General features: G+C 37.1%; 12 protein-coding genes and 1 non-coding gene across 13 annotated transcripts; 8 read left to right on the forward strand and 5 right to left on the reverse strand.

Moving 5' to 3' along the window:
• Positions 1 to 549: 549 nt before the first annotated feature.
• Positions 550 to 3,122, forward strand: SPOG_04296 (translation elongation factor G). The gene has a single exon (XM_013170372.1). It carries the CDS (start codon positions 671 to 673, stop codon positions 2,966 to 2,968), a length of 2,298 nt encoding a protein of 765 aa, XP_013025826.1. The 5' UTR covers positions 550 to 670; the 3' UTR covers positions 2,969 to 3,122.
• On the reverse strand, positions 3,022 to 4,185 carry SPOG_04295 (ER protein translocation subcomplex subunit Sec66). The gene has a single exon (XM_013170371.1). It carries the CDS (start codon positions 4,072 to 4,074, stop codon positions 3,496 to 3,498), a length of 579 nt encoding a protein of 192 aa, XP_013025825.1. The 5' UTR covers positions 4,075 to 4,185; the 3' UTR covers positions 3,022 to 3,495.
• A 437-nt stretch (positions 4,186 to 4,622) lies between these two features.
• On the forward strand, positions 4,623 to 5,980 carry SPOG_04294 (ER chaperone SHR3 ue Psh3). Its single transcript, XM_013170370.1, has 2 exons — positions 4,623 to 4,874; positions 5,244 to 5,980. Exons 1-2 carry the CDS (start codon positions 4,764 to 4,766, stop codon positions 5,790 to 5,792), a joined length of 660 nt encoding a protein of 219 aa, XP_013025824.1. The 5' UTR covers positions 4,623 to 4,763; the 3' UTR covers positions 5,793 to 5,980.
• SPOG_04293 (metaxin) lies at positions 5,914 to 7,802 on the forward strand. The gene has a single exon (XM_013170369.1). The coding sequence runs from the start codon at positions 6,270 to 6,272 to the stop codon at positions 7,611 to 7,613; it is 1,344 nt and encodes a 447-aa protein (XP_013025823.1). The 5' UTR covers positions 5,914 to 6,269; the 3' UTR covers positions 7,614 to 7,802.
• On the reverse strand, positions 7,648 to 8,888 carry SPOG_04292 (phosphatidic acid phosphatase). Its single transcript, XM_013170368.1, has 2 exons — positions 8,579 to 8,888; positions 7,648 to 8,482 (listed from the first exon to the last, which is right to left on the reverse strand). The coding sequence occupies exons 1-2, from the start codon at positions 8,783 to 8,785 to the stop codon at positions 7,859 to 7,861; spliced, it is 831 nt and encodes a 276-aa protein (XP_013025822.1). The 5' UTR covers positions 8,786 to 8,888; the 3' UTR covers positions 7,648 to 7,858.
• A 654-nt stretch (positions 8,889 to 9,542) lies between these two features.
• Positions 9,543 to 10,581, forward strand: SPOG_04291 (DUF1769 family protein). Its single transcript, XM_013170367.1, has one exon. The coding sequence runs from the start codon at positions 9,792 to 9,794 to the stop codon at positions 10,461 to 10,463; it is 672 nt and encodes a 223-aa protein (XP_013025821.1). The 5' UTR covers positions 9,543 to 9,791; the 3' UTR covers positions 10,464 to 10,581.
• Positions 10,582 to 10,876: 295 nt separating this feature from the next.
• Positions 10,877 to 11,487, forward strand: SPOG_04290 (recombination protein Saw1). The gene is made up of 2 exons (XM_013170366.1): positions 10,877 to 11,088; positions 11,137 to 11,487. Exons 1-2 carry the CDS (start codon positions 10,920 to 10,922, stop codon positions 11,325 to 11,327), a joined length of 360 nt encoding a protein of 119 aa, XP_013025820.1. The 5' UTR covers positions 10,877 to 10,919; the 3' UTR covers positions 11,328 to 11,487.
• SPOG_04289 (rRNA processing protein Tsr2) lies at positions 11,478 to 12,496 on the reverse strand. Its single transcript, XM_013170365.1, has 2 exons — positions 12,149 to 12,496; positions 11,478 to 11,943 (listed from the first exon to the last, which is right to left on the reverse strand). The coding sequence occupies exons 1-2, from the start codon at positions 12,413 to 12,415 to the stop codon at positions 11,671 to 11,673; spliced, it is 540 nt and encodes a 179-aa protein (XP_013025819.1). The 5' UTR covers positions 12,416 to 12,496; the 3' UTR covers positions 11,478 to 11,670.
• Positions 12,497 to 12,638: 142 nt separating this feature from the next.
• Positions 12,639 to 14,397, forward strand: SPOG_04288 (ribosomal protein subunit S17). Its single transcript, XM_013170364.1, has one exon. The coding sequence runs from the start codon at positions 12,684 to 12,686 to the stop codon at positions 12,978 to 12,980; it is 297 nt and encodes a 98-aa protein (XP_013025818.1). The 5' UTR covers positions 12,639 to 12,683; the 3' UTR covers positions 12,981 to 14,397.
• On the reverse strand, positions 13,454 to 14,360 carry SPOG_04287 (6,7-dimethyl-8-ribityllumazine synthase). The gene is made up of 2 exons (XM_013170363.1): positions 14,203 to 14,360; positions 13,454 to 13,993 (listed from the first exon to the last, which is right to left on the reverse strand). Exons 1-2 carry the CDS (start codon positions 14,242 to 14,244, stop codon positions 13,553 to 13,555), a joined length of 483 nt encoding a protein of 160 aa, XP_013025817.1. The 5' UTR covers positions 14,245 to 14,360; the 3' UTR covers positions 13,454 to 13,552.
• Positions 14,398 to 14,457: 60 nt separating the features above from the next.
• SPOG_04286 (uncharacterized protein) lies at positions 14,458 to 15,840 on the reverse strand. Its single transcript, XM_013170362.1, has 2 exons — positions 15,222 to 15,840; positions 14,458 to 15,089 (listed from the first exon to the last, which is right to left on the reverse strand). The coding sequence occupies exons 1-2, from the start codon at positions 15,394 to 15,396 to the stop codon at positions 15,052 to 15,054; spliced, it is 213 nt and encodes a 70-aa protein (XP_013025816.1). The 5' UTR covers positions 15,397 to 15,840; the 3' UTR covers positions 14,458 to 15,051.
• SPOG_04285 (telomere cap complex subunit Stn1) lies at positions 15,730 to 17,627 on the forward strand. The gene is made up of 3 exons (XM_013170361.1): positions 15,730 to 16,433; positions 16,497 to 16,595; positions 16,738 to 17,627. Exons 1-3 carry the CDS (start codon positions 16,325 to 16,327, stop codon positions 17,535 to 17,537), a joined length of 1,008 nt encoding a protein of 335 aa, XP_013025815.1. The 5' UTR covers positions 15,730 to 16,324; the 3' UTR covers positions 17,538 to 17,627.
• Positions 17,628 to 17,820: 193 nt separating this feature from the next.
• SPOG_16405 lies at positions 17,821 to 17,925 on the forward strand. Its single transcript has one exon. It is a non-coding gene; the product is annotated as a tRNA-Arg (tRNA).
• The last annotated feature ends 256 nt before the right edge of the window (positions 17,926 to 18,181 follow it).

Here is an 18,181-nt window from a genome sequence, read left to right on the forward strand (position 1 = left end):
ATGTTTACAATTTTTCGCAGAATAACAAGCAATAGAAACAACTAGGAACTTGCACATCATTTGAAGCACCACTTTCACCCAACCCTTCAACAGGTTTTTTGGTACACTGGAAAATCAGAATGGAAGCCCGTATTACTTTTGAATTATCTGTATTCTCAGATTTAGTTATCTGAAATATAGCTGGTTTGTTATATTTTGGAAATTCTATATTCGGCAAATATTGACATTATTATAAAGATTTAACATTAAGCGAACGTTGTGGGGACAGGGTAAGAAATTAACAGAAAGACGAAACTAAGAAAATTCTAAATTAGCAGTAGCGGCAGCGGTAAATATTGAAGCTAAATAAACAGAGAAACACCTCTGTTGGTTAACACAAATAGGCTGAATAGTACTTCCTTTTCAACGCTACTTCTGTCACTAAAATGAATAAAAACAAGGTAACTTATTATTATTGTTATTATTATTATTAATTATAATAATTATTATATTTATAAAGTTTTTTTTACCGATTGGATTTGAAAACCAATGCTCCCAAAGTATTTCATCCGCGTCGCGAAATTCAGCTACACCAATCATCCTTCCCCAAAACTCCCCCTCTTTTTCAGTCAAGCAGGATAAAAAGAAATTACTCTTTAACACCATTCTTGCATTTATGAATTGAATAAAAATGTTGAAGCTTCCGATTAGGCAGCTAGCAGGGCGTTTCCCGCAAATTCGTAGAAGCATTTTGGGATGTCGATTTGCTACCACCGATAGCTCAAAGCCAGCAGAATCAGAAGCATCTTTACAAAGTCAACTTAGTGAAAATGATATGAAAAGATTGAACCAGATTCGCAACATTGGTATTTCTGCTCATATTGACTCAGGAAAGACGACGTTTACTGAGCGCGTCCTGTATTATACTGGGCGAATTAAAGACATACACGAAGTTCGCGGCAAAGATAATGTCGGTGCTAAAATGGATTCGATGGAGTTGGAACGTGAAAAGGGTATTACTATTCAATCCGCCGCTACTCACTGTACTTGGAGTCGGACCCTCGACCAAATACAGAGTGAGAAACAAGAAAATAGTGTTCCCAAAGAGTTTAACGTTAATATCATTGATACCCCCGGCCATATTGATTTTACCATTGAAGTGGAACGTGCATTGCGTGTTTTGGACGGTGCTGTACTTGTTCTCTGTGCTGTTTCCGGTGTTCAATCCCAAACAATTACTGTGGATCGACAAATGAGAAGATATAATGTGCCTCGTGTTTCATTCATCAACAAGATGGACCGAATGGGTGCAGATCCTTGGAAGGTAATTCAACAAATCAATACAAAGTTGAAAATTCCTGCTGCTGCAGTACAAATCCCCATCGGTAGTGAAAGTGAAATGAAAGGTGTTGTGGATCTTATTCACATGCGCGCTATTTACAATCATGGTGAAAAAGGTGAAAAGGTTGAATTTACTGATACTATACCCGAAGATTTGCAAGGGCTTGCTCAAGAAAAACGGTCTTCTTTAATTGAAATGTTGGCTGATTTGGATGAACAGGTCGCAGACATGTATGTAATGGAAGAAACACCATCTTCGGAGCAATTGATGCAGGCCATTAGAAGAGTAACCCTTGCTCGCAAGTTTACTCCTGTTTTAATGGGATCGGCTTTGTCTAACATTGGCGTCCAGCCAGTGTTGGATGCTGTTTGTGACTACTTACCTGCTCCCTATGAAGTAGAAAATGTTGCATTAAATGCAGCTGAATCGGAAAAACCTGTTACCCTGGTTCCAAATAACACAAAGCCACTCGTCGCCCTGGCATTTAAACTTGAAGAGGGACGCTTTGGTCAATTGACCTATTTACGTGTTTATCAAGGTTCCTTAAAACGTGGTGGTTATGTGTACAACGTAAACTCAACCAAAAGAATCAAAGTCTCTCGTTTAGTTCGCATGCATTCAAACGATATGGAAGAAGTTGAAGAAACTGGTGCTGGTGGAATCTGCGCCATGTTCGGCATTGATTGTGCTTCTGGAGATACATTCACTGATGGTTCCGTTCATTATACCATGTCTTCCATGTTCGTTCCTGAACCGGTTATTTCGTTGTCTTTAAAACCCAAGAGTAAAGATACCTCCAACTTTTCAAAAGCTCTGAATCGTTTCCAACGTGAGGATCCAACTTTTAGAGTTAAACTTGATCAAGAGTCGAAAGAAACAATCATTAGCGGAATGGGTGAACTACATCTAGAAGTATACGTAGAGAGAATGCGTCGCGAATACAAGGTAGAATGCGATACAGGAAAGCCACGAGTCGCTTTCCGTGAAAGCTTAACCAAAAAGGTCCCGTTCAGTTATCTGCACAAAAAGCAATCTGGTGGTGCAGGTCAGTATGCCAAAGTGGAGGGATATATTGAATATATGGATGCTAAGGAAGATGAGGGTGGTAATGTGGTCGACTATGAATTCATTAATAAAGTTACCGGTGGTGCGGTCCCCTCTCAATATATTCCAGCTTGTGAAAAGGCATTTCGGGAAAGTCTTGAAAAGGGTTTTTTGATTGGACATCCCATAAAAAATTGTCGATTTGTTTTAGAAGATGGTGCATACCATCCGGTCGATTCTTCTGAGCTTGCTTTCCGTATGGCAACAATAACGGCATTCCGTGGTGCATTCTTGCAAGCAGATCCAATCATTTTAGAGCCGATAATGAACGTTAGCATTACTGCTCCTGTTGAACATCAAGGTGCTGTTATTGGCAACGTCGATAAAAGGAAAGGAACCATTGTTGACAGTGATATTGGAGAAGAGGAATTTAGTTTGTTGGCTGAGGTTCCATTAAACAACATGTTTTCTTATTCCTCTGATATTCGTGCATTGACCAAAGGAAAAGGTGAGTTTACTATGGAATTTTTGAAATACTTGCCTGCACCAAGATATGTTCAAAAGGATTTAATCTCTGAATACAATAAACAGCAGCAAAAGTGAATTTAAGTGTTTGTTGTTGAGCTTTCTTTTTAATATAAAATTACATCAAATAGGTTTTGATCATCGCATACCAAAATTATATAATTTCATTCTTCATTTGATAATTGATCTTCTCTAGTGTGAATAATATAAATTTTGCAATTTTGACTGGAATAAAAAATTAACTTTCATTAAGGATTTTGAGGAAACAATCGTCTATATAGTTTTCTTTTATTAGACCATAGTGTGGAATGCAAAGGATGAACAAGGCTGATAAAAAGGTTGAAAGGCTAAAAGGGAAGGACATAAAAAGTAGGTTGAGTCGGTGGTATATGCCATGATATATACGTTCATAGCGATGAACAAGTTCGCTAGACAAAATTTTGACAAATACGAGTCAAACGAAATTAAAAGTAAATCACGAAAGAAAGAAAGAAAGAAAGAAAGAAAGGAGGAGGATGGAACAGAAAAGGGAAAGCCATAATACATACGGACTTTGTCTAACAAAAAGAGTAGACGGAATTCAGACTATTTGTATGACAGAACACTCAAAGGACGCCCAAATCTTTTTGGGCTTCCAAACGGCGTTCATTTTCAGCATCTTCATAAAGTTGCTTCTCGCTGGACCAACGATTGGAGATTTTTTCCAAGTCCTTAGGGATTTCGTCGACTTGCTGAAGAATTTTTTCGTTTTCGATGATTTCACTGCAACTTTGGAAAATGAATTGATTCCAACCAGGTTGTAAAGAATTTGCAGTCCTTGCAATATCCATCAACTCCAACTCCGTTTCTTTTTCTAAACGGCTGAATTTGCGGACCAGATCATCGCCAACACCACCTCGATTCAGTAACACGTTGAGAGCCATTCTAGAGGATTTTAGCCTCATTAGCTGACGCAGAGCCTCCGTCGCACGCAAAACCAGTCCAGCTTTTATGATGGTATCAGAGACCGGAGGATTTTGCTGCAAGAGCTGAAAAAAGTAGCTTCTCGCGTAGTTTTTACCAAACCATTCTTCAGAAACAAATTCATTTGGGATGCTTCTTGACTTTCGAACAAAGACAGAAACGCCGTACATGGCGCCAATTAGCACCGCAACATATATCAATGGAGCATAAATAGACACCATTTTCCAGTAATATATTTCCTTTTTTTTCCAATAAAAATCACCCAAAGATCTCCTAGTTTTCCATATAAAACTTACCTTTGTTAGCAATGGATCTTGCAAAGGAATGGGTTCCTTGTAGAAAAGGATAGATGATAGCTCGTTAAAATGCGGTAAAGTGCATAACGCCCTAGAATGAGTACTTGTCAATGCGCATTAATAAACATAGAATCGATGATCGTAAGCGAAGCAAAAGAAAAGAAGAAAACCCTTGATGCATTCTCGGGTATCGTATGAAATAGAAATAGGCACTTCTACAGCGATCGTGATTGATTAGAGAAAAGAATGCTTCTATAATGCGACACCATTATTTTCGTTTGTTTTTGTTTGCGTTTCAAGAGCCTCCACCCTTACCAAAGATTGATAAAAAACTAAACCAATAAAGTTGAACAATAAATATGAATAAAAAAGAAAAACAAAGGATTGTTCTGTTCAATAAAATTTAACAGAAGTCAGTAGAAACCCCATCCTCACGAAATATGTCATTAATGTATTTACTTTGTATGATGTTACGAGATGTAAATATATGTATGATCAAGAATACGCAGTGAAGTACAAGGAGAACAAGAGTATAGAGCAGCCCTTGAGTTGAGTTGACGTGACCTGAACCACAAAGTTAAAAGAAAAACAAAAATTAGGAAAATTCGTCCCCTATGAAAAAGCCTGCTTTTCTTCGGTTTGTTAGCGTTGAAGGGTTGAAAAACCTTTCTCGGCTTGGTATTTTAATGACTACATCATTTTGCTTGGCCTTATTGTTTGTCAGTGTAAGTTTAGTTGGTTCTTTTTTTTTCTTGGGAGACACAAAAACGTTGGTAGCATGGATTGGAAACCATGAAAACTTTTATTGAAAAAAGGCGACTGGTTGTGCTTTTCATTTCAAACATCAATTGTAGTTACCTTCGGTTCCAAGAAATGGTGCTTGATGACTGTAACATAGACTATAAGAAGTGACCAACTCTCGTAATCTCATAAGAAAGGGCAGAGCAGGGATCGCAAAGTGTTCATAAATCAAACCCATGTCCTAGCCCATTCTATACGTCCTTTCAATACCCAACGATTTCTCCTTCCCTTCCTTCCTTCCTTCCTTCCTTCCATGAAAAAAAGAATTGTAGAAACTGAGCTAACTGGTATAGAGTATCGTGGATTACAACACACTATGGAAACCAGGACCAGAATCCGCGTTTACTGTGGCTGAAACATACTACACAATGCTAGCCAATGCAAGTGCTTATCATAAATATTTTTTCTACTTCGTTGTCGGTTTAGGCATGGTTTTCCACCTCATTCAGGCCAACAGGGTAACGGGTGATGACCGACTGTATTATTATTCCAGCACTCTTTTGTACATTGCGGCGTCTGTGATATTTATCGTGAATGTTTCCCCCGCTATCATCACTGCAAAATTACGTCGATATGTTCAATTCGACAGAAACATGCATTTTATGGTTCTCGGTGCCTCCCAAGTTTTGATTGCCTTTCTCTTGACCGGCGTCCTTATTCTCCAGCTTGGTCATCTATTTGCTCTTCACGTAAACAATATAGTTCAACTTGAGATTACCGAAGAACAGGCTAATGAGGCTGCCGAAGCTGAAATTTCTTCTACCGACAAAGAATACGTCTCTAAAAGAAACGCAAGCACCTCTAAATATTCCAATCAAGTAAGCCACAAAAAGGATAATTAGCCACCCATATAAAAAAAGTTTTGAACTACTTGTATTGATTATTATTTTTCTCCTTTTTTGGCTTCTATTTACTTTTCTGTCTTAGGTTTTTATGTATGAAAGAATGAACTCATCACATTACATTCCTTTTTTTCGTCCTTCATCTCATCACCTGTCCTAAAATTCCATTTTTGTTACAATCTCTCCTATAAAATCACTGTATTCCATTATACTATTTCATTTTCTTTTTACTCATCAACTGTGCTTTCTCATTATATCTAATTCTTTATAGCATTCCGGGTAACAGAGCATTGTTACTCATACCAAAGGACAAGGTAAGTTTCTTGCAAGATCGTGTTTCTTCCTGAATTGGTCTTGGTGTAGAAAGAATCGAAAAATTCCCATTCAGCATTCTATTTCTTCTACTAATATTCAGATTCATAACATCTGAATTTTCGGAGCGGTTCTGAAAGTAGAAACCTTCAAGTCGCTAACAATATGCTGCAGTTATTCGTTTATGGTCCGGGACTTGGCTTACCAAGTTTAGATCCAAGTTGCTTAGCAGCTATCTTGTACTGTTCACTTGCTGTTCCTAAAGATGAGTTTGTAATTTATCAAACCGCAAATGCCAGTATGAGTCCGACGCAAAAGCTCCCCGCCTTGTGGGACGGACATGCGTGGATAGGATCGTTAAAAAACGTTTTATTTTATTTGAAGCAGAAAGGATACGATCTGGACAACGACTTAGACAAAGAGGCCATCAGTAAAATTACCGCGTTTTCTTGTCTTTTGGAGAGAAATGCTTATGATTTATGGCTTTTCAAAGCCTATGTGTGCGAAGACAATTATGTTCGTGTCACGCGTCCCGAGTGGTCCAAGGTGCTTGGATTTCCTTATAACTATTTGACTCCGAATGCATTTCAAAAACACGCAAAAGAGCGCCTGACCTTGACACTAGGAATTAGTGATGATAAAACCTCTTACGAAGCTTCAAGAATGCCAATTTCCCATAGATGGACAAATGCCTCTCGCCAGAAACAAGCATTGTTACAAGCCCAGGCTTTTCGGATTAGAATGTCTTCTCTTGCTCGACAGCTGTACGGCTCATTGGAACTTTTGATTGGCGATTCTGAATTTTTATTTGGTGAAAATCCTACTTCTCTTGATTGTCTCCTCTATGCCTTCCTTTCTTTCCACACGCTTACCGAAAACTTTGACCAATTAACCTTACGAAGTACAATGCAATCGTCTGCCCCGAAGTTGTTTCATTTGCTCGAATCCTTAAAAGCAAGATGGTTCCCATCTTCTCCTTCAAATGGCTTACTCTCTAAAGTTTCCATCGAAAAGCAACCTCAAAACCTTCTAGCTCTAGCGCGACTTGCATGGAACAACGTGTCTACAAAAGTTGAAGAAGCCAAGGCTTCTTTCCGTAACGTTTCTATTTCTCCTCAAAAGCGGGTATCGTTGGCTAGAAATGGTTTTTTCATTCTCGCTTCCACTTTTGGCTTTGTTTGGTTCGTTTTAGCAAACGGCATAGTAGTCATTGAAAGCGAAGAAGATGCGGATTTGGATGACTTGAGAGAGGAACCATTCCCTACGCCAAAGACTGAATTTAGGTCCGAAAAAACAGATCAAGCTCTAGATGACGAAGTTAGAGGCGAAGCTTCTTCACAGCCAGAAGAAAAAGAGAATGATGGCTTGCAAACCCCTTCTATGTCAGCAGAAGATCTTTTATTCGGTTTTGAAGGTGAAGACGAAGACGGTTATGACGATTGGGAAGAAGAGGAAATGGATGATGAAGAGGAGCAGGATTTTGATGAAGCTGATGCTGAAATAGCTTAATTGAAAACTTACGGAATGGAAAAAGATCTCATTTTTGGGTAATGACACAGATTTCCAGGTTACTTCTATTTTATTTTCCATAAGAGTAGCTATGGAATTAATAACGCTTGTTAAGAGTCAAATCAAATATAAATAAATATATATATAAAATATAATCGTTAATAATACAAGGTAAAAAAGAGTGTACTTGACTATAAGAGAAAGAAGAACCGCTTTGTTGTAAAGTATGAAAGTATCATTCTAACTCACACCATTTCTTCTACCACTCTTCTGCTGTCCGAGTTACCCTCATCTATTTCAATTTGAGCGTACGGAATGTCAGCGGAAGCGTCATTTAACGGAGGGAATATTTGCCGATAACAAATATATGCAATGGTCATTCCCAGTAAACCACCAACCAAAATATCTTCTTGGTGATGACGGTAGTCTTCATTACGGCTGATACCTATCCAACATGCTAAAGTCAATGGAAGAAAAAACATAACGATCGCCCAGGAAGAAGTCTTTTTGCGAAACATTCTTAATTGAGAAGCAATACATAAGGAAAGATAACCAAGTCCTGAGAAAGAAAAAGACGTATGTCCGGAAGGAAAAGATCGTAATCCGTCTTGTAATGTACTACTCTTCCAAGGTGTAGTACAAACTTGAAGGTCTACCCACCCCGTCTTGGGAGATGAACTGAGAGGATTGCAGCGAGACAAAAAGTCTGGACGAGGTCTTCCCACCGTATTTTTGATGATGGTTACGATGAGACCACAAACCATGGTGGAGTAAAGTAAACCCGTCAAGCTTTTCCAGAACAAAAGAGGGCTTTTCCTGTATCTACCAATTCCATAAAGCGTAAAGCCAGGAAGGAGAAGGGAAATCAGCTAAGAAGCAATATCAGTTAGTAAGGAATAAATTAAGGAAGGAATAGAAAAATGAACTGTATATGGCTCTATGAAATGCAACTAGGATAAACATACCCCTAGGTACTTTGTAGGTACTCGTTCATGCTCGGCATGAGGATGAGAAATTGTTAAATCCTCTAAAGAAAATTGTCGCTGGAACGGAAGCATTGTAATGTCTAAAATGAAGTAACTCAACGAAACAAGAAGCAATACTGCATAATCTCCGTAAAGGATCCATAATTCTTTTATTCTTTCATAATTCACTCTATTTTCAGCAGACATCTTGGCAATGCAGTACTAATTGCCAAGTGTGTAAGTGGATAGGAAGTATGTCGAGTATGAAGTAAAGTCTAAAATGTATAAATAACAAGACAATCAAAACTCCTTTTGTAAAGATATTAAGAGCAATTGAAAAATTAAAACTTGGAAAGATCCTTTTTAAACGTTAAAGATTTTGAGTTGGGCCAGTATAGGTATGTCTATGATTTACAAGTTTTCCAGTATCAACTTAACATCATTTCCATCAGCATGTTTTCCTGTAAATTTCAATTTACATTTATATTATTCTTACTTGAAGCTATTTCTTAGAGTTCGTTTTCCTCTAACAAACTGATTCGATAAATATTTACACTCTCAAGTTGCTTCCTCACTTGGAATACGTGTAGAATGAATGCACGATTGAAAGAGCTTTGCTTCGCTAACGAACTCTATCCAAAAGAAAAGATAAAAAATATTGAATATCATGAAGTTTTGAAACACTTGCCAAGGTTTATTATCTTGACCATCTCATCAAGAATTCCCCAAATACTTCGAATAGATATTCTTTCACAAAAACCACAAATTGAAATGAGAGTCTTTATTCGTATTCCTGTTTTCTTCTTTCGTTGGAAAACATATTCAATGTCTTTCTGCCAACTTGTAAACATGTAGCTATTTAAGCTTATTGTAAGCGAGAGAAAGCTTAAAGGCAAATTTCGTCTGAATGTTTCCATAGTGACTGATGATCCAGAGAATGTAAACAAGCTCATCGTATATACTTGCAAAAATGACAACAAATAATGTAGCAAGTCCGAAGACCTCTAACGCTTTTGTATATACGTTAAAGATTTTTCAAAGAGTCGCTTAGCTCTATAGCTATTTCTTTTTGCAAGTATACATACGTATGTCGATGTTGTCATACAATCTCATGTCGCACTTCTTCTTGCTCAACGAAACATCCCCATCCCTATAGAAATTTTTCAAATTGAACAAGCTCTTCCAATCACTTTTTCGGCCTCTGCGTAGTAACATGAAATGCTTCTTGGTTGTTGGCTCACGTAAAGAGGCCATTGCGATTAATGGCCCCCCAAACGTTGTAAAGTCAAAACAGTTTGAGGGACAGATTAAAGTGCGACTTCGCGATTATGAAGTTCAAGATCATGAGTATTTTTCAAAGTCCAATGACACATGCTCTATCATGATAGCTGGACACTTTGTTCCTACAGAAAGTGTAATGACTGCCGACGATATTTTGTTTGGTAACCAATTTGATAAACCCTTACGAGATGTTCTTCCCGCTGGATCCTCTTACTTAATGAAATGTCTTAAGCTGGTGGACCCAGCGCTTGAGTATGATTTGTACAGTGACCAACCATGGGCTTTTTCTCCATTTTATTCGACCATGACCAAGATGAAAACGGCTAACACTCAGCTCCCTCTAGAGTATTTCGATGAAGGTTCATCCAATAGAAAGAAAGAAATGCTAGATCCTGAAAACCGACAAAAATTACCAATCAATCCAAGTCGATACTTCGTCGCTGACTTTTGTAATCCTTTTTTTGACCCTAGTTCCATGAGCATCTCCATTCCATATACCAAATTGAAGTTTTCCATCCAAAGCTATTATTCTGGGCAACCTTTACGATACGTCTGCAAAACTAGGACAGATGAACCAATCTTTGCTATAGAGTTTGATTTGTAAATCAAAACAAAGTCAATAAAAAGTTAATGTCACCATCTAGTGAACTGTTATCCGGTCATCAGTTATGTTTATAAGCACTTTCTGATTAATTAATTATTATGTTTACTTTGCTCCAATAGCCTCAGATTGTAAGTATACTGTGTACAGTAGAAAAACCAAGATTTAGATTCTGTCACTTCAAATGCTGAATGACTGTAAAAATACTACCATAGTCAAAGCAAAAATAAACTCTAGTTATTCATAACTGTAAAAGCTTAAATTATTCAAGGTCATAAGTGGCCTTAGTTCATCTTGTTGGAGAAGTTGACTTTCATCAAAGTCGGTTTTTAGTGTCAGATGTAGCTCTTCTTTTTTTTTCATTCAATATCAGTCTATTAAAGTTTTGACCTACTGATACAAGAATGAATTAAGTAGGTGTCAAATTTACCGGGCACGCGATTCATCAATCCATTTTCCATGAATACCACAGACAAAATTGTTAGGCTGCGACACAATTTGAAATGTCACGTTCGAATTCATTTTAACAAGAAATATCCTGTAAATATTAATGATTTGTTATTCTCCGTTCAGCGGGACTTGCACGCGGTTGCTTTTTTAAACCAAGGAAATATCCGTACCATCTATGGTAAAGAAATGAACGCATTTTGTGTTGGAATGTTGACTAATGAGACAGATGGAAAAGTAATAGATGTGTATTCTGAAGCCGTACAAGGACATGCATTGGTAGAAATAGGCCGAAAATTTGTTCAGCCAGAACAAGAAGGTGAAGAAGATAAAGACCTAAAGCCAAAGCTGGAGCTTCAGTATCAAGGGTCGATGTCAAATAAAATCGTTCACGTTATGATAAAGGGTTCTTTCTCTTAATGCGAACTAACATATACGTGGGTACTTTTTAAGGAAATAGGTAAACATAGCTATGAAAGAAAAAGAAAGAAGTAAAAATACATGCAGTGCAGTTGCTTTACTTTTCAATTTAACATAACCTACTTAATAAGAATTAACCAACATTTAGAATTTGACAGAATTAGCATTTTATTTCATTCCACCCCTATACCATTACTCCGTAAATCTTTTATTTTATAGACAAGAAGACACCAAAACATAGCAAAAAATTTTCTAACATTGTATCCGCCCCTAACCCATAAATATCCTGTAGTAAGATATGATACCTTAAAAGCATCGTTTCAAGCACAAGCAAGTCTTTTCTTTAACGACGCTTACGTTGAACAACAGTGAAGCCATCGTCGTCGACAACAGGAGCCTTTGATTCTTCTTGTGCGGGTTCAGTAGCATCTTCATGCATGGATTGTTCTCCTTCGACAAGTTCAGGAACAGAAGATGCTGAAGGCTTCGCAGCTCTATTTTCTTCTCTCTCTTGTTTCTCAATCATGGGTTTTCCTAAGCGTTCATGGATGTCACGAATAGGGTCAAAATTGTCTTCCAAGGCCGCTTGCCATACACGATGTAGATCTTGAGCCAACTAAATTATTAGTGTTAGTGTACAAATTAGGAACAATCGTGAGAAAATGGAAGAAAAGGTCGTCATCCATTCATATCGTTCATAAATATCAATGATCGTTTGTCATTCGCACCGATTATTTAATAATCACCTAGGACTTCTACAAACGATGTTTAAATCCCATTATCATGTCCAATTTCTGCTAGCTAGTTAACTAGCTACTTACAATGTAAGGTGAGTCATCTTCTACAGAACCCACATTAAATTCATCTTGGAGAATCTGCAAAATGAGCTCTTCGATATCCCATGCATCAACGTCTTTTGCTGAACAGATGTAGTCTACTAGCGCACCTGCCATCCAGTCTCGTTTGTCAGCTGTATCGACATCTGCCCATTCTTCAGCGACAGCTTGCCTCATGATGGGCCAACAGCAGACTAAAACACCAGCAGCATATTCAAAATAGGTTAGCTTCTTGGAAGGATCGTCAAACATGGTGAAGGATGCACTGAAATTTCGATTTTGGTCACTTTCTATTTTCAGAGAATACGCTAAACTCGTTAATGTCGTTTAAATAATTATAATGATATGTTTGACATTCTTATCGTATAATTCGATAGCAAAACGAGGCATTATACCAAGCGTAGTGCAGTACGCTTGGTTACGCTAACCTACAATGGACTTAGTTGAGAACTCTGGAACAGAGTTGGCATTAATTGTTTCTTCCTGAATCTCAGAAATTGCAATCTTTCTTGGTAGAAGAATGAAGTTGAATTACTTTGGAATCGTCGTCTCAAATTTTATGCCAAAAACCGCCAAGGTGCGCGTTGCAAAGGAAAAGTTTCACCCGGTTATCAAGAAATATGTAACAAATTACCAAAATTACATGGTACAGGATGATCATGGATGTGGAGTTGGTGATGCTGTAGTTATTCAGCCATGCAGACCACGTTCTGCAACAAAGAGATTCGAAATTATAAAGATCCTACAAGAAGCTAACCGCGTTTCTTCAAATGCCCTCTCAAGCTCAGAAGGGACCGCAGCCGACTCAAAATCATAATAAAGCGGAGTTAAATGGCTTCTAAAAGATCTGCATCACCAAAACTTACATGTCAATTGTTATGCCTTTCAAAAATTATGGGAAAAGGGGTTTTGTAGCATTGAGCAAGAAAATGTGGCATGTGAGTCATTTATCTTATAGGTGAATCATTAAATTATAGATGGCGGAAAGCATTCTTGCCGTCTTTTGCACCTTGCTCTTGACTCTGAAAACTAATCATTACTCCACTCCACGATTACAGTATATTGTAATTCTTCTACTCTTGCATATTCAGGATAATTACGCAACCTTTTCGTACTTTATACCTATTCTCTGTGATATAGATTTGATTTCTAATGAAGTATGTTAATCAACTCGAGTGTTTCTTATGGACATAAGTTCAAACAACCAACAACAACAATGAAGCTGAATGAATATGAATTTGGAAGGTTAAACTTAAAAGATGAAAGAAAAGTGAAATGCTATCCAAGGAAGCTACTTTGTATGTATAATTAAAACATCAACGTTTCATTGGATCTAGATAGAAGGCTTATAATTAACTGAAAGAAATACAAGAATCTGTTGCTCTTAACTTAATTATTGAGACTTTTAAGACCCATTTCAACGGCTGCGGAACCCCAGTCATCACCATGGTTGTGGCCGCCGTTAAGTCCGGCACGATGCAAGGCTTGTTCTTCATTTAAAACCGTCAAAAGTCCCAAAATCACGGGAACGCCAGTGTCAAGGCCTATTCGCATGAGACCGTGCACAACAGCTTCAGATATGTATTCAAAATGCATCGTGGAACCCTTGATTAAGACACCGATGCCAATTACGGCATCATAACGGTTGCTTGCCATGAAAGAACGAATACCGACGGGCAATTCCCAGCTCCCGGGAACGCTCCTGATGTCAATATTCTCTGGTTTCACTGCATGATGATTGATCATTTTGTCAACGGCACCCTTTACGAGAGGCTCGATAGCTTGCAAGTTCCAGCGAGCATGGACAACGAGAACTCGAAGATCGGGACCCTAAGTATGTTAGTACTTGTTTTTCTTGCTATGGATTTTAGAACAGCGTTCTTTTGACCGATTTCAAGATTTTTTCTCGGCGCTCATTTTCTAAGGCACAGCTCTCTTTCATATAAAGATAAAGATGTTTTATATTCAAGAAGAATTGACTTGGTTTTTCCGTTCAAGTGAACCCACAGAAGATGCCTTCAAATGTACCTATAACTTACTTGAATATCAGATGGATTCGGTCCTTTAATTCCTTCAAACATTTTTAAATACAACAAAAAAGGTGGTTAAAGCTGCGTGAATATGGTAAAATTGGAAACACTTTGTCTTTAAAATTGTGCTGAAAGTGAAGTTGATCTGTTAATAAGGACAAAGCGGTCTCCAAACCAGGATGATTTAATATGTGTTAAAAATGGATTGGTTCATAAAACCGAAAAAAAAGAAAAAAGAAAAAAAAAGATGGTTTTGATTATAAAGACTGAATTTACAAAAGGGATTAGTCATCATTGTGAATTTACAGGATTAGGATGCCTTTGTACATGTGTATAGGAGAATACAAGAAGAGTTTTTTTTCGATGAAAAAAAAAAAGCAAATAATAGAAACAGTAAGAAAAAAAGATCCATATTAAGCATAAAACAATCAGTAAGTGAATTACCAAGAGTTCGACCCTATGCAAGAATAACAGTAGCAAGCCTTAAAACATACTCGAAATGTATCTGTAGACTTGAGTGTATTGGGTTCGTTAACTAATAAAAGGAAAAAAAAAGTTATAAATAATTGAAGATTAAAGAACCAATATCAACACTTTTGGTTCCCTGTAAGAAATTCCATAAAGCAAGTGATTAGGCGAAAGAAAGTCATTCTTAAGTCTGTGGTGAAAATATCAATCAGTTCTGATCGGTAAGACATTCATAAACATACTTTGACATAAAGTGATTTCAGATTAATGCAGGTGTATGTTGTCAAATCGCACCCTGTAGGCACGAAAATAAGTCTTTGCCATGAAAGACAAGTGAAACAACCTCCTATCCTTTGATTCCCTAAACCGTCCAGAATACAAAGGAAATAATTAAACAATTCGTCGTCGATCAAGCCACCGGGCCCAAACTATGAAAGCATGTTAGTATATTGAACTTGTTTATGGGAGTCGAAATAGAGACAATCTCTCGAGATACGTCAAAGTATTGACCAAAGATTTTTTCTCTATTTACGCACAAATAGAAAGTGATTTTTACGTACCGTGAAAAGCGAATTTTCTTCCTAGAAACTTGCCAGCAATGGGAAATATGACTAAACACAATAATTGTTCCAATTGCTCTATAGATTCTTTCAAATCATCATCTAGCTCGCTAGAATAGTCATCATCCTCAACATCTGATGCTGCAGGAGAGTTCAAATGAAGCAAATCGGCCATTCTAAGAAAATCAACAACAAAAGTTGGTTTTCAAGATCAATCAAGCATAAAAACAAAAAAACCCTTTAGAAAATATATATCTTCGTTAATAGAAACGATGATGAATGAATTACTGACGATAGAGGAAAATGTCTTCAACAAAAGAGGTGAGTTGTTTTGAAAGCAGGATCAGGTTAAGAGAGGAATGCTTCTTCTACTGGACGCATAAAACCATCTGGCTTTAATGAAATGAAAAGAAAGATAGGATTTATAGATTTTTTACAGAAGCTCTGACACGCTTAACCATGCGAAAAATATTAATGCAAGATGCATCATGTATGAGATGGAATGCTTCAAGATTGTAATGTCTATGAAAGAAAAATAGCAAAATTTTTAAGCTACATCCTTGCAAAAACACGTTCCAGAAAATCTTTTCTTTTGTTCGAAAGTAACTACAAAACCTTTGTTTCTTAAAGCTCATAATTTTCCATGGTAAAAAAAAAATATATATAAATATATAAATACATGCTTGTAAAGCAGTTGAGAGAATGAACTTACTTTGCATCTCTTTCTCTGTCTCTTTACTTTTTTCCTTTGTTTCAAGTGTAAACACACTCTCTTTGTTTACATGACCCTGGAAACATCATTCCCTTACAGCTAGTTAATACATTTAGAACGCGACACGAAACCTATTATTTCTTTATTTCCGTTATCACATCCATAGACATCTTCTTAAATCTATTTCTTTTAAAGAAGATTATTCTTATTCTTAATTTTATCGTTTCTATTGAAGCTTTGTCTGACCTTTGCTGCTTTTTACGACGCGAACGTGGTTGACGTACAAATTTTTATTTTTCTTCCAAGAGGATTCTTTTCTTTATTTGGATATTTGGAAAAGAAAAAGAAACAGACATAACTTACAGTATATGTTTCGGAATGCTGGATCTAAATGCCATTAGAAGATGAAGACATAAACAAGCAATGCACTACTTTGACAAGATGGAATCCTATGTTTATTAACGATGTGTACTCTATCGTCTTTTCTGATTCTATATCTAGTACGTCTACAACCACATCTACAGGTGTTAGGATTGGTGACATGTTTTATTAACATTTGCTAGAAGAGATAGGTTTCTGGTTTGGACATCCCATTTGCTGGATACAGGTTGTAGGATACGTGGTTTCACTGGATTTCTACGAAGATAAATACGTTTGTACAGGTAGGTATACAGGGTATAGGAAGGTAGACAGAGGTTTTGCTGCCCAACAGGGACTCCCATGTTGAGCGTTTCGTAATAAGCATAAAGTATTTTTCAGGATCTTGAAAAACAGAGTACTTTATTTACTAACTTTTCTTTTTAGTGGATGATTGCACTAGTCAGAATATACGCACAGTCTTTTCACTGAAGGAGAGACGTTCCTTGGCGCAAAAAGCAAAAAGATTAAATCCAGGGTCAATTGTTCGCGTCGGTGGAAAAATCCAACGAGTTCATTCGTTTCACCTTCTAGCATATACGTTAGATCTACTTGAGGATCCGAATGCTGAATGGAAGGAGTGGCTTAAAAGGATTCATTATAGACAAAAACTACAGAGAAAACAATCGATCCTAAAAGAAAAGCCCGTAAATGAAAAATTAGGTTTTCCTTGTAAATCGTCCCATTCCAGTAATCACGCCAAGGTCCTCCTTCATCACTTGCGACGTTTATGCAAGGCGAATCCAGAGGCAGGCTTCACAATTGAAGAAGTGATTGGGTTTTTTAAAATCAACAACCTAAGTCTTCCTTCCGTCTCAGTTATAAACGTGGAGAGTCAAAGGATAGATACGTTACCAGGAATTAATGATGAAGCTATACGCCTTTCGCTTTTGTCCCTTCTCCGACATGGACGAGTTATTTACAAAAAGCCAGACAGTGTATATCGCCTGTTCTTCGGCAAAGATGTTATCAAATATGTGATGCCCATGATGTCCAGTGGACGTGTTGAGGCCCATCGTGTTTTAGATGTGCTTCGTCAAGCAGATGTCAGTTTCCAAACGGTCCCCATCTACGCCATAGCCAAACATATTCGAAAATTTCTTCGATCTGCTAGAAGTAGCTGGGACGAGACAGAAAAATATGTTTGGGAACTAAACAACCGTAAACATGGTTTTTTACCAATATAGTGTAATTAATATAACTTAGTTTCCGTAAGATAAATAAAAAATAAAAACTCAATGGGAAAACTTTCTTAGTAACATTATAGACAAGCAACTTCCTTAACACCTTTGTAAGAAAATTCTCCTAATCAATCATAAAATCATTGGTTTTGCAGTGTTAATGAAAAGAAAAGAAAACAATAAAATGAAACATATAAGACACCTATTCCTCTGCACCTATCTTCATCTTCACCTAATCCTTCCTGATATTTACTATAGATTCCATTTATTTCTTTCACAGTCAAGCAAGTTACGCGTGGCGCAATGGTAGCGCACCTCATTCCTAATCGGTATAGAAGCTGACCAGGAATCTTGAATCATGAGGAGGCTGCGGGTTCGAGTCCCGTCGTGTAAGTTCATTTTTGCTCTTTTTTATAAACATTTACATGAATGATTTGACTAAAAAACTAAATATTTTTTCATTGTAAAGAAGTTTTTATAATTATACGGTCCCCATGGTTGATTAATTCAAATTTAATTTCATTAGTAAACTATAGCCAAAAACACTATCTCATACAAACTAAAGTCTCACAGCAAAATTATGTTTAAAGTTTCTTCCTCTATTAGTTATTCTTTCAATTAATTGCATTGGGATTCGTTTCGTAATAAAT

Source organism: Schizosaccharomyces cryophilus (assembly GCF_000004155.1).
Source record: "Schizosaccharomyces cryophilus OY26 unplaced genomic scaffold supercont4.9, whole genome shotgun sequence".
NCBI lineage: Eukaryota > Fungi > Ascomycota > Schizosaccharomycetes > Schizosaccharomycetales > Schizosaccharomycetaceae > Schizosaccharomyces > Schizosaccharomyces cryophilus.

Bases quoted from the DNA above. Each gene is read 5' to 3' on its own strand.
- SPOG_04296 (XM_013170372.1), top strand. From the start codon at position 671: ATGTTGAAGCTTCCGATTAGGCAGCTAGCAGGGCGTTTCCCGCAAATT.
- SPOG_04295 (XM_013170371.1), bottom strand. From the start codon at position 4,074: ATGGTGTCTATTTATGCTCCATTGATATATGTTGCGGTGCTAATTGGC.
- SPOG_04294 (XM_013170370.1), top strand. From the start codon at position 4,764: ATGAAAAAGCCTGCTTTTCTTCGGTTTGTTAGCGTTGAAGGGTTGAAA. The intron at 4,875-5,243 runs GTAAGTTTAGTT...TAACTGGTATAG, and splicing joins TGGCCTTATTGTTTGTCAGT to AGTATCGTGGATTACAACAC.
- SPOG_04293 (XM_013170369.1), top strand. From the start codon at position 6,270: ATGCTGCAGTTATTCGTTTATGGTCCGGGACTTGGCTTACCAAGTTTA.
- SPOG_04292 (XM_013170368.1), bottom strand. From the start codon at position 8,785: ATGTCTGCTGAAAATAGAGTGAATTATGAAAGAATAAAAGAATTATGG. The intron at 8,483-8,578 runs GTATGTTTATCC...ATTGCTTCTTAG, and splicing joins TACCTACAAAGTACCTAGGG to CTGATTTCCCTTCTCCTTCC.
- SPOG_04291 (XM_013170367.1), top strand. From the start codon at position 9,792: ATGAAATGCTTCTTGGTTGTTGGCTCACGTAAAGAGGCCATTGCGATT.
- SPOG_04290 (XM_013170366.1), top strand. From the start codon at position 10,920: ATGAATACCACAGACAAAATTGTTAGGCTGCGACACAATTTGAAATGT. The intron at 11,089-11,136 runs GTAAAGAAATGA...CTAATGAGACAG, and splicing joins AAATATCCGTACCATCTATG to ATGGAAAAGTAATAGATGTG.
- SPOG_04289 (XM_013170365.1), bottom strand. From the start codon at position 12,415: ATGTTTGACGATCCTTCCAAGAAGCTAACCTATTTTGAATATGCTGCT. The intron at 11,944-12,148 runs GTAAGTAGCTAG...CTAATAATTTAG, and splicing joins AAGATGACTCACCTTACATT to TTGGCTCAAGATCTACATCG.
- SPOG_04288 (XM_013170364.1), top strand. From the start codon at position 12,684: ATGAAGTTGAATTACTTTGGAATCGTCGTCTCAAATTTTATGCCAAAA.
- SPOG_04287 (XM_013170363.1), bottom strand. From the start codon at position 14,244: ATGTTTGAAGGAATTAAAGGACCGAATCCATCTGATATTCAA. The intron at 13,994-14,202 runs GTAAGTTATAGG...TAACATACTTAG, and splicing joins CGAATCCATCTGATATTCAA to GGTCCCGATCTTCGAGTTCT.
- SPOG_04286 (XM_013170362.1), bottom strand. From the start codon at position 15,396: ATGGCCGATTTGCTTCATTTGAACTCTCCTGCAGCATCAGATGTTGAG. The intron at 15,090-15,221 runs GTACGTAAAAAT...ATGCTTTCATAG, and splicing joins AAGAAAATTCGCTTTTCACG to TTTGGGCCCGGTGGCTTGAT.
- SPOG_04285 (XM_013170361.1), top strand. From the start codon at position 16,325: ATGCCATTAGAAGATGAAGACATAAACAAGCAATGCACTACTTTGACA. The intron at 16,434-16,496 runs GTACGTCTACAA...AACATTTGCTAG, and splicing joins CTTTTCTGATTCTATATCTA to AAGAGATAGGTTTCTGGTTT. The intron at 16,596-16,737 runs GTAGGTATACAG...TTTTCTTTTTAG, and splicing joins AGATAAATACGTTTGTACAG to TGGATGATTGCACTAGTCAG.